The following is an 18734-nucleotide window of genomic DNA, read 5'->3' as shown; positions in this document are numbered from 1 at the left end:
TGTACTCACTTTTGTGAGATACTGTATATATACAATAGTATTAAAAGCATATGGAGTACAAAAGTGAAGTGCACATGCACAGAAATTTAATTAATCAATTAATTATGGTTCTTCATTCATTAATTGCTTTTCAGTCCTCTTCAGTCCTCTTCTCCTGGCAATTGTGGTAGTTATCTGGTTGATCATCTAGTCTGAATGACTTTGGTCCAGTGGCACTCACTCCGGTGATTATGAAGTGATTCGAGAGGCTGGTTTTGCATCACATTAAAGCCAGTCTCCCTCTCACTACTGACCAGCATCAGTTTGCCTAAAGAGCGAATAGGTCTACTGAAGATGCCATAGCGCTAGATCTTCACACTGCTTTGAGTCATCTAGAACACCCGGAGAGCTACGTCAGGATGCTGTTCATTGATTACAGTTCAACATTTAATACTATAATCCTCGACATTCTAGTCAACAAACTGGTCAACTTAGGACTCCCCACACTTACCTGTTACTGGATAAAGGATTTCCTCACCAGTCGCTCTCAGACTCTGAAAATGGGCACTCATGTGTCATCTGCACACTTAGCACCGGTTCTCCACAAGGGTGTGTGCTGAGCCCTTTACTGTACTCCCTCTACACCTATGACTTCAGTCCAGCCCATCACAGTAACACCATCATTAAATTTGTGGATGACACGACGATGATCGCAGGGGGTGATGAGACAGCTTATAGAGATGAGGTTCAGAAAATAAAATCATGGAGTTCAGTCAATAACCTGACTCTGAACACCTCTAAAATGAAGGAGCTCATCATAGACTTCAAGAAGCATAAGGTGGATTTGTTTCCCCTTATCGTCAACGAGGACTGTGTTGAGATGGTCCAAAATTTTTCATTTCTGGGCACTCTCATCTCCGCTGACCTCTCCTGGACTCCTCTGCTGACCTCTCCTGGACTATAGTGTGGTATGCTTGCTGCTCTGAGGCAGATAAGAGGGAGCTTCAGAGGAACATTAACACCGCACAGAGGATCATTGGTTGCTCCCTCCCATCACTGAAGGACATGTACAACTCCCGCTGCCTGAGTAGGGTTAAAAACATTCTAAAGGACTCCTCACACCCCGGCTTTAATTTGTTTGACCTGCTGCCATCAGGCAGGTGTTACATGTCCATCAAAACAAGGACAAAGAGATTCAAGGAAAGCTTCTTCCCCAGAGCCATAACCATTATGAACGCTAATATGCACTGATTCCACTCTGCTACACACATACAAACACACATACAGTTTCAGGGTGCTATTTTTCACTTTGCAGTGAACAGGTTTAGTGCAATATATCTCTTATATGTGCAATATGTATAAATATTTTACTACACAATTGTTTACTTTTGTACTTTTTGTTTAATATTTGTGTCGTATGTAATATTGCTTGTGTTTGTTGTATAATTTTTCCAGAACCAAGGGAAGCACTTCCTAATTTCATTGTACGTGAGAATAATGACAATAAAGGCTTTCTATTCTATTCTATCTTTTTTCTATTCGATTTTTTTGAAAGTGAATTTATAATCTATAGGTTATGTAGGAAGCCAGGATTTTTAGGTCTATTAGCTATAGCGTTTATTCAAGATGTTTGGGTTCTGTATTAGTGCTTCAATAAAAAATAAAATGCATTCACTAAGGATGAATATTAATAATACACACTATAAGGCTAAAAGTGTGTGGACACCAGACCATCACACCCATATGTGGACGTTCCACAAATGGGTGTTGCTACAATGTTGGAAGCACAAAACTGTACAGAATGACTTTTTATGCTTTAACATTACAGCTTCCCTTCACTGGAGCTAAGGGGTCTAGCCCTAAGATATTCGAGCATACCAATTCCGCTGGGCACGAAACAAGCTCCATGAAGACATGGTTTGCCAAGATTAGATTGGAAGATCTTGAATGTTCTGCAAAGAACCTTGACCTCAACCCCACTTAAAACCTTTGGGATAAACTGCAGTGACTGTACCCCAGGCCTCCTCGCTCAACATCATTGCCTGACCTCACGAATGATTTTGTGGCTAAATTGGCAAATCCCTACAGCCATGCTCTCAATGGAGGATATTATAACAGCAAAGGGGGTGGGAGAAAACCTGGAAGATAATGTTCAAAAAGCACATGTGTGATGTGATGATCAGGTGTCCACAAACCTTTGGCCATATAATGTATATTGTGATATATTTTCAAATTTCCACCTTTTTCTAGGCTTTCTCGCCATAAAACAAAAATCTCCAAGACAGGTCCTGGAACGTGTCATTAGTGATGTCAAGATTTTTGGTAAGCATGACTTTAATTACCAGGGTGATTAACATGAGACTGCCTATTCTTTAGAAGACCTAACATTAGATCATGAAATTAAAAAAAAAAAAAAATTACTACTGCTGCTGATACTACGATGCCTGCCTGCAAGGACATGTCAATCAATACATTTAAAAGAGTAAAAAGCTGTATGAAAGTGGACATAAAGGAAGAGGACGATGTTGTGACTTTGCTGTCCAATGCAATGGTAAACAAAATCTCTTTATGCAACAAAACATTGCTGAAGAATGTTAAGGGAGCTGGAATGTATTCAGTACAAATGTATACAAACTAATAGCAGTAATTGGTTGTGAGTACCGTGGATGGACGGATGAGAACAAAATAATACCTCTAGAACCTAGAGCTGCTCTGTCCTTTTGCCAGTCATGCCCATGAGGGACTCTAATTCATCAAGCATGATGGGAAAATATATTATGGAACTTTTCAGAATTAAAAGAAGAAGAGAATATCATCAGCCAGTTTGTGCTCAGTCCTTTCCCACATCTCTTTCTTGTCCCGAATCATGTGCAACTCTATACACTTAGCATCACTGTGAATGCTCTTCAGTCACATTACCATTACCCAAATCTGATCATTTCCTCAGTTACAGGAAACACTCTTCCATCACCTCTCAGTGATTTTAGCCTTCACACAATCTTTTTGTGTGCTGGTTTTGTTTTGGTTACCTTTCCCTGATTGCTCAGAAGTCTTTGGACTTGCCGACCTGCAGTGAATCCTCTCCAATAAACTGAAGGTACAGCCATGGGAGATTCACTCAATGGTTTTGCATCTGAAGTCACTTGTTTTGTCTGGTAACCAAATTATCTGTATTCCACCTGAGCTTGACCTTTTTTAAACAGGTTTTAGTCACATCCTCACTATCTGGACTGAAATTTGTGTTGTCATAGTTTATCAACTTTAGCAATGTCTCTCTCTCTCTCTCTCTCTCTCTCTCTCTCTCTCTCTCTCTCATACTCATTATGAGTCATACAATGTCCTGCACCTTTTGGGGCATCTGAGACCCACAGCAGTGCAGGCAGATGGAAAAGTGAAGACTGGAGATCAGCTCAATAGGAGCTCTTCAGGTACTACTCTGATTAGGCTCCAGTCAAACCCAAGTAAGAAATCTTGTGCCAACCTGACTGTGGGAGTATGGGGTGTAAATTTAGAGCGGGTTTGCACCAGACACAGTGACACATGTAAAGTTAAGAGTGTCTATTTATTGAAGAGGGCTTCCGTGTGGTGCAACAGAATCGTCGCTCTGTCATCAGGAGATTTCACGTTTGAATGCAAACAGACCAGACACACCAGACAAATACAGACCAGCACCACCCCTTATCATAATACATATAAAGCATACACCTCATATTTTGTAGCTCCACTGTTCAACACATTCCTGTGGCTTCATACATATTTTTATACATTCACTGCTGGGTTCATAGGTGGTCCTGGTCTAGTTGGCTCAGACATTACTACTTCTTTCTGCAGCTGAATGCCACAGAGGAGAAGAATTGTGCACTCCGGGAAGCACTGATGGCATGCAAGGCACGAATTCAGGAAGCTGAAAGAGAGAAAGAGTGGGAGATTGAAAACAAAGAAGAGTGCTTACAATCTTTTGATTGTAAAATAGAAATTTGGGTTACAGGTAATTATAGAAAAGATAACTAAGTGCTCATTGGCTCTATTTTATGAATGAATGAATGAATGAATGAATGAATGGATATATGGATGGATGAATGGATGAATGAATGAATGAATGAATGTTTTTTCAGTTATGGCCCTGAAAAGAAATCTGGTGGACAAGCACACCATCATGGCCAGAGAGAGAAAGAACTCAATGTAAATGAAGTGGAGCTTGAGGAACTAATCAAGAACCTCAGATATGAGATGTGTCCTGTTTTTCCATTCACTCATTTCAATATTAGGAAAAAGAATTCATTTTGTCACTGATTTCAATCTTTTTAAACTCTTTGAAACATTACCATTCATTTCCATTGTGTTGTCATTTAAGATAAAGTACAATCACGTTGAATGTACAACAGGCGTCAACTGTGGATGCAAGAAAGGACAACACCTGGTTCTGGATTGATTTAAGGGACAGCAGAATATAACGGAGGTACGACACCACCTGGAGGCTGACCTTTTCCAGTGCAGCCAGACCTCAGAAGGGAAGAACTCTTTGGAATTTCCAATTAAGAAAGCCTCCAGGTATGTAACACAAGCTGAAGCACAGAATGAACGACATACAGCTCAGTGAGACAGAAATAAACAGGGATTGATTGAAGAGAGCAATCAATCAGGTGCTGAGAGACTGTTAAGGATGAGATTAATGAAAATAATGAATGAAATGAAATCAAAGGGCCTTAGTGGTTAGCATGTTTGCCGCTCACCTCCAGGGTTGGGGGTTCAAATCCTGTTTCCGCCCTGCGTGTGCAGAGTTTGCATATTTTCCCTGTGCTTCAGGGGTTTCTTCCAGGTACTCCGGTTCATTCCCCAAGTCCAAAGACATGCGCTGTAGACTGATTGGCATTTCCAAACTGTCCGTAGTGTGTGACTGAACCCTGCAGTTGTCCAGACCTTTTGCCTCGAGTTCCCTAGGATAGTCTCCAGGCTCCCCGTGACACTGTGTAGGATAAGCGGTATGGAAAATGGATGGATGAGTGGATGGAAGCAAAGGTCCATGCAACTCTCCTTTTAATCCCAGTATATAACATACAAAGGCACAATGTTGTGGAACATGTAGATGCTTATGATTTCAACTTGAAAGAAATTATGAAAACCCCTGTCAGTGCTCTAGTAGTGGTGTCTCATGCATTAATTCTGATGACCCCACATTGTTTTTCATATTCTTTATCTCTGCCTCTTTTTCAGCCTCTCACTCACCTCTTCTCATCACTATTGCTAGTTGTCCTATGTGTCAAAGGTTTTTCTGTTTACACTGTAAAGAGTTCTGCATCACACACTGCATTATCACAGCTATATAATGTTTATTACAATGGCTGCTTTGGTTACAGGTGAAGAGCTTTGAGCTTTTTCCACATTTGCCTTGCTTTGAAGAGGAATGTATTATCTGCTAGATCTGAAATATCTGAATATCTCTTGAGTTACTCAGCTAAAAGATTCATTCAGATGTTAATCCTGTTAGCGCAAATAATGTGCACATTTGTGTCTATGACTAATGTTTAGGACAAGCATACTGATTTGTTCAGACAAGAAGCAAATTGAGCAATGTATAAAATATATACTAACATATGTTACTATTTTGTGTTATTTTATGTTTGTCCATGTTCAAGATGGTACAATGTTGTATGGCCTTGTACAACCTGCTTTCATTTCAATTCGAGCAAGTTTTTAAAAAATACTGACAGGTATATTACCAGACAAGAAGAACACTTGTCAGCAGTGAACAAAACAGATGTATCCCAATATAGATTTGTTCATCTTAGTGACTTGTGACAATGTTTGATTTATTAATAAACGTCACATCACACATTTTAATAGTTTATTGTTAGATTTAATGTCGTGGAACGTCCAATAGACAAGTTATTTCTTGTTATCACTTATGTTATAGTCGTTTCTCTCTAATGACTCCTAACAAAAAAAATCATCACCACATCAAGGTTTTACTTTGTTAAACACATAAAAAAAAATCTATTTATTATTAGTCTTAGATTATGTGAAGAGTCTGCCGTACAAGTTCCTGTGAATGAGTTGTTTCTATAAAAACCAATATGTATTAGAACGAGATATAAACCTATTGTTCAGGTTAAATCCTGAACTACTATCTAAGACATCAGATTTGAGATATATTTAATGTTGTTCATGTCATATAAGCATAACAACTTTGCCTACTTATTTTGGAAGAATTTACTTAAAGTGTGGTTTTATTTATGATTCACTTTTATTGGCACAGAGTCTTGGTTTTAAGGGATTAAGATAAAATCATTCATAGGTAGTAAATTGTTGCTGTTTTGCCATTTTCACTCTTTTCTCCAATTCAGAAAACTGGAATCAGCAAATCTCAAATTCCTTACCAGCTGAGACTGGTTAATTGTGCAGTGTAACTTCATTGCCTGTGATAAGGACATTAATGTATGTTGTTGTCTTACAATGATCTGCTTTTTACTCCAGTAAACTTTGGGCCAGTTTTATCAGAGCAACTCCAGTGAATTTTACAAAAAGTTGTTGTTTGGGCTTAGATGTGAGTAAAGGACCATGACGTCAAGTTGTCAAGAGTTCATCCTGATTCAGTGGTAGCTCAGTGGACTCATTGGATTACTGAACTGAAAGGTTCTGAGTTCAAATCCAAGTACCAAGCTGTCACTGTTGGGCGCTTGAGCATGGCCCTTACACCTCAACTGCTCAGTTGTATAAATAAGATAAACGTAGGTTGCTCTGGATAAGGGTGTCTGCCAAATGCTGTAAATATTGGGTAGTTTATTTATTCCCATGCTGACAAAAAAAAAATCATCTTTGTACTCATCTGTCTGTCACAAACATGCTCATTTATCCAACACTAGTGAGACAGCACTAAAAATCAGACCTAGTTAATGTATAGTTTTAACGGTCAGGTAATGGTAGTCTGTTCAGCAAGTTATTAATGTGGTGAAAGCAGACTCAACAGTAGCGTTGAACACAGCAGAGACCATGAGAGAACTGTAATTCACAGAATCTTTCAGACATGCAGTCTTGTATTTGTTGCCAGGTTCTTGTTGCATATTGGGTCCTTTGTGGGTCCAGAATATGGCTCTTACTGAACATAAATGAACACACACACACACAGACAAGTATCATTTCATCAGCAAAGAATTTTTATTTGTCATTGAAAGGAAGTTGTTGGGAGTGTTACAGCAGAATGATGTTGACTGAACAGCTGCCTTTTTCATGGGACATGGTACAGAAAGATCTCAACTGAAGGCAAAACCAAAACTGATATTAAAAGTAGTATAAAACTGCTATTGCTCCCAGGTGGTGTATATGACAAGAGTTTTAAACCAAAACCTGAAGAAAGAGTTCACACATCGAGGCTATGTGCGACAAATGTCACAGTTTGTAAATTCTCCTTGTTTTTCTCTAGACAAAATGAAATGTTTAACGATACAGCATACAGTGATCAAAACAGGTACAAAAAGATCAGACGGAGTGGTTGTCAACTGTAACAGATATAACATGCTTTAAAATCTCATGGAAAAGTGATGTAGATTGATGAGAATGGGCTGTTCTGGGAAATTCATGATGTCTTATGCATATTCAGATAATACAAATAATATAAAAGGCTAAAAGAAACATTTCTCTAGAGGAGGGATTTTTTTTTCCAAGTCAAATTGTAGAGAGAAAGGTTACAAAGCATCTTAAATATTTTTTCTATGTTCTTATGGCCTTAGTGTCAATAAAGACCATGTGGAAAAATTAAGGAGGAAAAAAACTAAACAAAACAGAAGAAATATCCCACTGGATAATTGCATCCAAGATTTGTTTAAATAAGCCTGTTATAACTGAATCAATTCTATATTCCTATATATAAATATATTTCTATATATATTTCTAATTTCATGTTTAAAAATAAGTATTTAACCCCTATTGGGTGAGTTTTATGTTGAATATAATGCATTTTCCAGTTACACTCTTTTTTCTTCTTCTTCTTCAATTCACTAACTTCTAACACGAACAGATACTGAATCTCCACCTCAAGCGCTGGTCTAAAACAGGTTAATATAGTATCCTTTAAAAAATAATGAAGTTTCTGCATTAACTTTCAGAGTATTTAGGAGCAAAGTGTCAAAGTATCAGTATCTTTTAGGATAATAGTGGCTGTGTGCTTTGTCAACCTTCGACCATCTCTGTAGGACAGATTTATAATAATTTAGTATGTACATTGAACTGGTTTTGTATTTTACATGTTTGTAATAATAATAATAATAATAATACATATAAGTAATGTTTAAGGGGCATGGTGAAATATTTCATAGCACCTTTTTTGTGTCAATGGTCCACGTAATGTGTCTGTATATACTGCAAAATGTCCAAGTTTCTGCTTGAACTTTTTGAAATGAAATCTTAGCCCAGAAACTGGAGCCAAAAGTAAATAAATCTATTAACAGAGACCTGAAACACAGGTGAAAAAAAATCCATGAACCAAACTTCCTGATTATTAAGTTTGTTGTTGTGAACTTGCTGGTCTTCTGTCTAATTATGGCAATGCAATACTGTAAATAACCTCAATAAGTAACACTGTATATGCTTACATTTTGTTCATAAGCACATTAAGAACAGGTTTTTTGGTTGGTTTAATTATGCCTTTTTTCTTACATGCCATTTAAAAACAGGTCTGCACCCCAAAAAAAGTAGCTTTCACTAACTAGGCCTAGTACAGCTAGCTTAGCTAACTAGCTAGAGAAAAGTCGCTTAGCTTAGCTAAGCTAGCTCTGTGTATGCTTTACAGATTCTTTTATTTTATTTACGCCATGTTTGTCAGTCACACAACTTTATTCGCGATGGGTGTTTTAGTAATAAAGTTCGTCATGCACATCCTTTCGAGGTTGTCCAACGCGGGGGTGGTGGACACAAAAGCCCGGTCCTGTGGGGGGGATAAGAAATCAGTCGTCGTCCACGTCGTCTCCCTCGGACTCTTCGTCCGCTCTCCGCTCGTACATTTTATCTCTCTGCCTCTCCTGGATCTCCTTCATCTCCTCGGCGTAGCGACAGAAAGCTCCCCCGAACTTGCTCCAGGCTTTAAACGGCACCGTGATCGAGTTCCGGTAGCTGGGCTTCACCTCGCTGACCCGCAGAAACACGCCGTATTTGTTGGCGCCAACGTCGAAGAAGAAGCGCTTCGAGTCCACGGTGATTGACGTGCCCTCGGGCAGCTCGCTGTAGCCGCCGGCGCCGCATCCAGGCCCGGCTAGCTCGTCATCATCGCCGCCGTAGTCGTCTATCAGCTTGGCCAAGGCGTCGCGGAACTCGATTAGTCCCTGAGCTGGGAGGGCGATGGTTTGTCCCGACTGCATGGCCGCCCCAGGGGCCACTCCCCCTCCTATCCCGAACCCTGCGCCGCGGTTAACGGTCTGACGGATCCTCAGGAACCTCCCGCGCTGGTTCTCCTTCAGATCGAGGTAGTATTTGCGGTTTTCCCTCACCAAGAACTCGCTCTTTAAGGCCCGTCTTGGACCGCCGTCCTCCCCGCCCGAGGACTGTGCGATCTGCTCCGGGGTGCTAGGCCCGAGCTGGGCGTAGTGCTCGATGAAGTCGCCCAAGTAGTCGCGGAATTCCGCTGCCACCGACATAGACAACGTCAGCCGACTTTTGGAGCCGCCGGCGCCGACCTCGGCGATCTTCACGAACCGGCCCTTCGAGTTCTGCTTCACGTCCAAGTAGAAACGCTTGTTCTGGATGTCCAGGCGTTTGGAGGCCAGCTCCTGGGTCTCTTCTTGATCCCGATGGAAATGGGGGAATCCGCTGCCTCCTCCACCACCGCTGCTACCACCGCGCTCACTCCCACTATCCCCATCCGCCATCTTCACCAGCAGCGGCTTCTCTGCGTTCTAGCACTTTGATGCTGTCATTTTTCCCCACCCGTATACCGACAAAACCCGCTTCCTACACTAAGATTGACGTGTTTAAGATAATAAATTTGGTGATAAAATAATAAAAAGACAAACAGTGCGCAAAACAACAATATTATTACTTGTGATTTGGCGAAACACGCTTGTAATATTTTGTTATTAGCGCCACGATGCTTCTGAGATGCGCTCGAAGTTCCTAAGGTTGCTACGGTGACGTGAACGACTTCTAAATTATCCAATCGATGAGCGTTTCCATAAAATACTAACCAATCCCAGAATAGGAGGCAGGGTTTGTTGGAATACGAGTGGGAAAAAGAAATCTGACCTGACCTCAACTGAGTATGGCTTCCCTATAACCCGATTGGACTAGGCGCTTGTCTGTTAAGGCAGCGCTACCAAACCTAGCTTTCTTATTAGTCTATTTGTCAATCGTACCCTTAGTCCCGCCTCACTCTGTTGTCAGTTGTGTTTAGTGGCGGATTCGGTTTTACTGTTTTCTCAAACGTGATTAATATTTTGTCAAAGAACACTGTAAAAAATAAATAAATAAAACTACCCGTGAAATAAAGATTGTACAGTAGTAAAAATTCTATGAATAAATATTTAAAACTATTAGGACTCGAACAATAGTTAAATGTACCACACAATTATAATATATATAAGTGCACATAATATATAACCTCCACAGAAAATACAAACTATTATCTTAACTGCAAAACTAAGAGATTTTATAGATAGATAGATAGATCTTCATACAGTTGAAGAGGGAGTAAAAGTTTTGAGTACATTTCATAGTTGTAGTAAGTCCCGCCTTCACTCTGTATGTGCAAAATACCGTTCATCGGTGGGGGATGGGGGGAAAGCGTTTAGCAACCTGTAATGTCATTGGCTAGTCGTAAAATTCGAATCAACAACGGCGTACGTGATTGGTCATTGCCTCTGCTAGTTTACCTTGAAGTGTTTCTCTTCTAAACGGAGGTTTATTGTTCCTCTCTGTTTGAGGCCAAATTGATTTAGCGTAGTCCTCCCGGAATTCGTTCCCCGAACAACCAACCTTTACAATGGTATGTTTTTTTCTTATTTAGTTTGTCGTTATTGCATCTTATATACATGTTTTGCGATTTGTTGAATGTAGCGCGTGTTTGACGTTATTAACTGTTTGAATGAGCAAACGGCGATTTGTGCTAATCCGCTAGCTTAGCTTCATCGTTGTCCCCGCGCGCTAACAGTTTCGGAAAACGGCGTGTTGTTTGTTTTATGATAATTTGCAACTTTTCCCCCCTCCACCGTTGATGTTATTTCGTTTTCTAGCGGTGGTTATTTACACTGATCGGAAATGACATCTTGTTGATTACGAACTGATATTTTTGTTTAAGATGAGTGATCTTTAACTAGGAAGCTACTGGCGTAATACACCGCTGGTTTGGATTGTTTACCTTTCGTGGCTGCTGATACAACTCGCCTGGTTAGCTAGCTGACATTACAGTGAATTTGATATCCAGAAAAGCTGTAAAATTTTGTTTTTATGGTCACAATGTTTTTTGTTTAAACGAGCGAGATGAGGTTTATTTTTCAACACCAAACCAGTCAGTGTAGATTTGGTTTTGCGGCTTGTTTTGGATCTTGTGTGCTAACTAGGTTTATTTTACCAGCTGGTAAAATTAACTGAGATCCAGGAAGCTATTTGTGGAACCGAGCTATTATTATTATTATTATTATTATTATTATTATTATTAGCATGTTATTTTATAATATAGTATACTTTTATTGCCACCTGTGATGCGTTTAGGTAACACTTAAATCAATTTTCAATATCTAAACTCGCTAACTACCAAACAGTAACGTCTTAATATTAACGCAAAAACATATTAATGCCAGTGTTGAGTATATGATTATTATCTAAAATCTCTTGATTTGTCTGTCTATGGACTACAAACTCTACAGTCAAACTTCACGTAGACTAAAAACGCCATTGATTGAAATGGCACAGCATGTTACGTATTTAATTTGAATCGTATAAACAGTGTAATAAATCGTGTGACAAGTCGGCACCGTGGTTTCGGTTCACATCGGAGTCGATTCCAAGGTCGGTTCAATGATTGCACGGGTTTCGAATTAAGAGTCAACTTCAGGACATTGGAGTCGATTCCGCACTCCGCAAACGATTCACCGCGCGCGAGCACACACACGCCAAGCAATATTTATTTAGCATCGAGACATGCAGGTGATATGTTTTGCCTTTACTTTTAATTTATCTGAGTTTATAGATATATATGTGCAAAAAAGTGTGCAGAACCAATAAAAAAATTCAGAACATATTGCCTTGATTTAAGTTTCGGTTTCATTTGATCTGAGCTGCTATTAAAAAAAGAGCATTTTTAAAAATAAATTACCCAGTAATTTAGAGCTGTAACAGTTGTTTAAGTATGTCATATATACATAATGACCTAGTGATAAGTGAAAGTGAGAGAGCATGCACAACTCCTTAAAGTTTCAGTCCCTCCAGGATTTTGTGATCACAAAATGAAGCAGATTCCACAAAAGTTTAGCAATTTTTCGAAATTACCACAGATTTCCCACAGTTTTGGTCATGTGACGTCATCACAACGTGTACCCAGCCAATACGCTCTTTGATTCACGTGTGTCGAATACGAGTACACCTGAAAGGTCTCCTTTGCCAACAAACATCACCGTGAAAGGCCGTGCAATTTTTTTTGCCAATTCCAAGTAGTTTTCCACAAAAAAGTAAGTTACATCGCAAATAAAAAGAACAACTGCAGCAAATTCAAGCATTTTGTGCCACAACAATCTAAAAAAATTCAGCGAAATCCTGTATGGACTGAAGTTTAGGGTCATGTCATTTATGCCAACTTTCCTTATGATGGTTTTATAGAAGTATGAGCATAGTGAAATTTTATGCTTAACCATTTTCACAGGTTTAGAAATGTTGCATGTTTAAAAAAATAAATAAAAAATGTCTGAATAAAATTGCATGTTTGCTCACTCTGGAGTTAAAGCTAAGCTTCTGTGTTTCATTAAATCCTAGGCTGGTGGCAAGGCAGGAAAGGACAGTGGAAAGGCCAAGGCAAAAGCGGTGTCTCGCTCCCAAAGGGCTGGACTTCAGGTAAAAGCCAATATTAATACTAATGTTTATTATGTCAGCAGTGTTGATCTGTGTGTTCTTGGTTTAGACTAAATTGGGCATGCGCAATAATTGCTGAATGATTGATTAAAACAAAAAATTTCACTCAAAATTAAGGAACTGGATTATGTATTATTCATACATTGGTTCTGAAGCAAAACAGTTTTCATACTTCGCACTAATTTTAAATCATGAAAAAATATCTTAATCCTATTTAAACCTTTAATAAAAATCAGTAAGCACAGTAACTGAGCTGGTCTTTTAAATACTGAACAGTATTGTAGTGCTATATATTGTACATGAGTAAATAAACATTTGAATAGTTCATATTTGAATACTACTGAAATATGCTTTATTGCGAATCTGTAAATGAATAGGCCATAAATGTTAATTGCTGTTTCAGAGTTGGGCTGGATCATGTTGCAGTCATTTCTCAGTTTTGTTTGGACTCATGATTGCGCTTCACAGACTCCATGTTCATCCTGCTAAAAGCATACTGTTCTTCAATCGATGTTTTTTTTTTTTTTTTTTTTTTTTTTTGTACTGTAGCAATAAACAATGGGTTGGCAGCTAAATTTTGAATGGTTTCATTAGTGAAATCTGTCTGAATATGCTTTAAATAATGGCTCTTTTTCACGGTTTCGTAGTTCCCTGTGGGTCGTATCCACAGGCATCTGAAGACCCGCACTACCAGTCATGGGCGAGTGGGAGCTACAGCAGCCGTGTACAGCGCTGCCATTCTGGAATATCTCACAGCCGAGGTAAAGGAAGTAACTCATCAGGGTCCGGTGTAACTTTTTGTGTTATCGTTCCTTTACAGCTCGATGACTACCGAGTGTCAGGTTTATCGGAAACAGCGGCGACTCATCCATATAACCCCGCCGTATATACCAGCCATTCAACAAACACTAATCTTAATAAAGTCCTCATTCTCAACATCATGTATTTTATATTCTGTTGTAGTACTGATCAGCTATTATAAATGACAAATGATTTTTTAAAAATGTTGCTATTTGACAAATATGAGCTGATGTTCCATTGATTTGCTTGTCTTTCTAGATGTTGTGCACTTAGCTTCTGTAGAAGAATTGTAAAGGGTTTTTTTTTCCCATTTTGAATTTAAAAAAAAAAACTGCAGTATTGTTGTTGCACCTAATGGTCAAACGGGAGAACTGCACCAAGCATTAATAAAGGCCTTTCGGGAATAGGAATTATGCTGCCCCATGCTCCTTCTCAGCACATTTTCACTGAAGGAGGAGCAGGACATGACACTTAGTGACAGGGTTGCCAGACTGGGCTAGTTTAAAAGATATTCTGCAGCCACTAAATCTTGTTTTATAGCAAATATCAGAATGAAGTCTGATTGTGTCTGATTTACAGAACCATTTCTACTGTAAGATATATTGCAAAGATCAAGAGAGGGAAAGGACGATTATGGAGTGGATAATGTCTGTGCATCAGAAATGTGCATTACAGTGGATGTGTTTCTAGGCATTTGTTTGTAGGGCTAGTTTCAAGTCTTCTGTCTGGATTTTAAGATGCAGTTGGATTACATAGAGTAGATGCAGATGTTTTGTGTAATATTGCTTCACCAATAGGATAAATCTTCATTTTCATATGTATTAAATGGAAATCATTGACAGTGGTTAGGTCTCATCTTAGGTGTTGGAGTTGGCAGGAAATGCCTCCAAAGATCTGAAGGTGAAGCGTATCACTCCCCGCCATCTACAGTTGGCCATTCGTGGAGACGAGGAGTTGGACTCCCTCATTAAGGCTACCATCGCTGGTGGTGGTGAGTTGGGACACTTTCAGTATTCTGTTGCATGGCGATGCTTAAAATGTGTTAAGTGGTTTGCTTACTAGGAAAAGTGAAGGATGTAGATTAAATGATGTATAGGCACATTTTCTGTCAGTTTCACTACTCAAGTCTGGGCTCAATTGACACTAGCTCTGTGTTTTTGCAGGTGTGATCCCTCACATCCACAAGTCCCTGATTGGCAAGAAGGGCCAGCAGAAGACTGCATAAAACACCATCATCGTGGTGTGCTGGACTCAAGGACTTGTGTTCGGACTGTGATCAGATAAACTTGCATTTGTTTGTTCATCCGTTCTTTTTCTATTTTTTTTTTTTTTTTAAATTAATGTTCATGTTGTATTAGCTAACCCTGAGTAATTTGTTAGTTTATCACTTACAAAATTAGTTTAAAACCAGATCCCTGTGTTCAAAGCTATTTTAGAGAGACATGCAGGAATTGTGATTTTTGTCCTATTAAGTGAATTTGTTTGATTGGCCAGAGTTATGGAAGTGTTTTATACTGAAAATGGAACTGATAAAAACACATTTTTTACAAAACAAAAAATGTTTGTCTTTTTTTTCCCCCCACCCTTTCATGGTATACTATCCTGTATAATCAGTCCCGTATGTGGATTTTTGACATTTACTTCGCACCTCCGGGGTTGGGGGTTCGAATCCCGCCTCCACCCTGTGCGTGAAGAATTTGCATGTTCTCCCCCAATTCCCAGAATTTGCATGGTTTCCTCCCCAGTCCAAAGTGCGTGTGTCTGTGTGTATGCGCGTGCATGCCCGTGTCCTGCAGTGGGTTGGCACCTTGTCTAGGGTGTTCCCTGCCTTGTGTCTTGAGTTCCCTGGGATAGGCTCCAGGCTCGCCCACAGCCCTCTGTAGTAGAAGCAGTACAGAAAATTGATGGATGGATTTTTGTAATGCTTTTGGACAACATCCATTGTTAAGTGTTATATAATTAAAAGTGCAGTGAACGTGTGATACCCTATGATGAAATGCACCCACTGTCCTTGGGATAGGTTCTGGACCCACCGCAGCCCTGACCAAGACAAATTGGTTACTGAAGATGGATGAATGAAGATTGCTGACAGTAAATAAGACCTGGACTAAGCGATGGCACTCTCATCAGTTGTCAGGATATTTTGAGACAATTCCAATCATTTCCTGGTGATATGACATTACATATCAATTTTACAATAATTCACTGTAATATTTAGTATGACTGATAGCACTCCTCACTGTTCTGCTAAAGCCCCTGGAGAGAACTTATTCAAACACACTCTTCAGCACAGTTTTTGACAATATTATTAGTACAGATTAGATTATGATCATGCAGTTATCAAGTTTTCAAATGTTTGTATGTTTAAAATGTATTTCTGAAGGGCCAAAATATAGTTAAGTATCTTTATTTCTTACTTGAAGTTAAAACAAAATGAGCACTGGGTATTTTCTATCAACTGGTCTTCTTTGCTGTGGTGGCAGTGGAGGAAACTGAATTTCTCTTCTCACTTGGAAAGAAATCATGGCCATTTGGTTTGGAAAAACAATTATCTTTCAAGAGGAACTGAGTTATATTAAATGATATTACTGAGTATGAGTGTGTATGGCATTCATTTTGATCCTAAACCATGATTTTGCACGTTTGTACATTCACGTATTGAGCAAAAACTGCATACACACAGAACTTTCTTTTTAAAGAGCCTTTAAAAATAGAAACTTATTCAAAATGGCAGACAAAACATTCAAGTATAGATTAATTTAACAAATGTCAAGGATGAAAATCCAACTAATTACTAGAATGATTACAGTGCTCAATCATACACTTGTACAAACCTTTGTAAAGTACACAAAATGCACAGAAAGTATAAGCTACATAATGTTTGTCTTACTGGTAATGTGAGTACTTCCATATTACCCATATGTCTCAGCAGCTGTTTTTTATGTACACGTATTAACATTTTAAACATACGATTAGTCTACAGCAGGGCTCACCAATCATATCTACAAAGTGCCGGTGCAGCTGCAGGGTTCATTAAAACCAAGCAGATAATCCGTGGATAAGATTAGTAATCCCTTATCTACAGCCGGAGTCCATTAATCCATACCCCTGAATTTCAAGATCAGGTTTGTTGCAGTTCTGCATAACCAACACCAGGAGGAACCTTTGCGCCAGAGATACCGTCTGTTTTCCACATTTGTGCTCTTGTTATTTTACTTTTTCAGCTCAGTTCTTGGACTTGGTTGGAATAAACCCAGATGTTAATCAAATCTCAGTCAAATATCAAATAATGTGTAGAGTTCTGACTAGACAGGATATTTCATGGCAGATTTAGTCTACAGTCTTAAAATCTAGTGTAAACTTTTTATCAGCACCAGTGAAAAGTCTGGCCCGTCATCCTAAAAAAGATCTGATTGGGCAATCTGAGGAATCGACAGAGCTTTTGGAAAGCCTCGTTGCTGAGGGGTGCATGTGGTCTTCCTTTTGATTCATCCAGGCACTTGTCATGTCCTGCAGAAAGCAGGCAGTAAAACCCTTTAGTGGTGTTGAAGTAGAAGTTATCTGGCATTATCCGCGGTGGAAGTTCCAGGAATTTTTCTGCTTTTTGAAGTTCTGGGAATGGGTCCCGGATTAACGCCTCTCCATCAACAATATGGATCTGCTCCCTGGGGAAAAGCGCCAGCCACCTGGCCAGGTGTTGGTGGTAAAGGCTTCTCTGGAGGGCCTTGTAGTTGGGGTTGATGTGTCCTCGGCGTAGGAGCAGTTCCTCCAGAGGTTGGTATGGTTTGTTCTGCTGGATGCGGTTGTGCAGGACCTGTGTGTAGTCTGACACGAGCCTCTCAGCTGGGTCTCGGACGATCAGAAGAAGCTTCACTGCTGGATTCATTGACCACATTCTGGCTGGAACCATAGGTGCTGTGAAATAACCTGGAGTCTTTTCCACGGTCACCTGCGCAGCAAGAGTGAGAGGCATCTGAGCACGATACCAGTCCATACCCTTGTGGAAGTTTTCATCCAAGTTGAAGTAGTGCACTTCAGCCTTGGCCACCTCCACATCTGGATGAAGGTTGAGCATCTCCAGCAGGGCTCTGGTGCCTCCCTTGCGTACTCCGATGATGATGGCACCTGGTAAGCGTCGTGAGGTGCTGCTGTTGGTGGTCTCATTCGGGTTCACTGTGATCACAGAGACAGTGGAGGATCTGAGCTCCCGCAGGCAAACATATAACTGGGCCTGGAGCACCAGCAATAGGATCAGTGCCAGGAGAAGCGTCCAGAACATGGTGACACTTCAGTCAGGTCAAGGGTAGCAAGTAGACACAAACACAAACACACAGCAGTGGGAAGGAGGACACACACGGCAGGTGGGCACACACACGCTGATACACAACAGCTGTCGATTGCCACTGCTTCAGATCTTTACTCCAGTTTTCTGTAGAGAAAAATATACAGGAAAATATTTGAGGTCTCGAGGCTTGCATGGAGATTAATCGTAGTTTAATAGGATGCTATTTTGTTGTTCAATGCAATATCAAATCTGTGTTTTAAATAAATAAAATTCTTTAAATATTTAAAAAAAAGGTGATTTCAAAGAAATAAAAATATATAATTTTGTTATAAGAAATTAATAGAATTATAAAATGTTATTAAAAAAGCAACAAATTAAACATTCATGTTGAAACAATACTTATAACTGTATACAGTAGATACACAAAATCTTTCTTTGCATTATTTTGTAATAATAATAATAATAATAATAATTATTATTATTATTGTATAGAGCCGTTTAACAGTTTCCAACACTATAAAAATGAGTTAAACAAATGGGCAATAAAAGAAAAAAAGTGAAATAGTCAATTTAAAGGAAATAGCATTTAAAAAAATATTTTTATACCTATTTATTGAGGAAG

General features: G+C 39.4%; 3 protein-coding genes across 3 annotated transcripts in view; 1 reads left to right on the top strand and 2 right to left on the bottom strand.

The window, feature by feature from the left end:
• Positions 1-7117: 7117 nt before the first annotated feature.
• purba (purine-rich element binding protein Ba) lies at positions 7118-9943 on the bottom strand. Its single transcript, XM_053610685.1, has one exon. It carries the CDS (start codon positions 9834-9836, stop codon positions 8919-8921), a length of 918 nt encoding a protein of 305 aa, XP_053466660.1. The 5' UTR covers positions 9837-9943; the 3' UTR covers positions 7118-8918.
• Positions 9944-10798: 855 nt separating this feature from the next.
• Positions 10799-15405, top strand: LOC128598928 (histone H2A.V). Its single transcript, XM_053610156.1, has 5 exons — positions 10799-10948; positions 12931-13008; positions 13674-13787; positions 14689-14818; positions 14991-15405. The coding sequence occupies exons 1-5, from the start codon at positions 10946-10948 to the stop codon at positions 15050-15052; spliced, it is 387 nt and encodes a 128-aa protein (XP_053466131.1). The 5' UTR covers positions 10799-10945; the 3' UTR covers positions 15053-15405.
• Positions 15406-16506: 1101 nt separating this feature from the next.
• Positions 16507-18734, bottom strand: part of hs3st1l2 (heparan sulfate (glucosamine) 3-O-sulfotransferase 1-like 2) — a 28184-nt gene continuing 25956 nt past the window's right edge. Inside the window, exon 2 of the mRNA XM_053610155.1 lies at positions 16507-18256. Within this exon, the coding sequence (XP_053466130.1) occupies positions 17195-18106 (912 nt within the window). The 5' untranslated portion in view covers positions 18107-18256 and the 3' untranslated portion in view covers positions 16507-17194. The remainder of the gene's footprint in view (positions 18257-18734) is intronic.

This window comes from Ictalurus furcatus, chromosome 22, assembly GCF_023375685.1.
Source record: "Ictalurus furcatus strain D&B chromosome 22, Billie_1.0, whole genome shotgun sequence".
NCBI classification, from domain to species: Eukaryota; Metazoa; Chordata; class Actinopteri; order Siluriformes; family Ictaluridae; genus Ictalurus; species Ictalurus furcatus.
The sequence above is the reverse complement of the archived record's forward strand: the minus strand, read 5'-3'. Positions and strand labels throughout refer to the sequence as shown.

Bases quoted from the DNA above. Each gene is read 5' to 3' on its own strand.
- purba (XM_053610685.1), bottom strand. From the start codon at position 9,836: ATGGCGGATGGGGATAGTGGGAGTGAGCGCGGTGGTAGCAGCGGTGGT.
- LOC128598928 (XM_053610156.1), top strand. The intron at 13,788-14,688 runs GTAAAGGAAGTA...GTCTCATCTTAG, and splicing joins TGGAATATCTCACAGCCGAG to GTGTTGGAGTTGGCAGGAAA. The intron at 14,819-14,990 runs GTGAGTTGGGAC...GTGTTTTTGCAG, and splicing joins GGCTACCATCGCTGGTGGTG to GTGTGATCCCTCACATCCAC.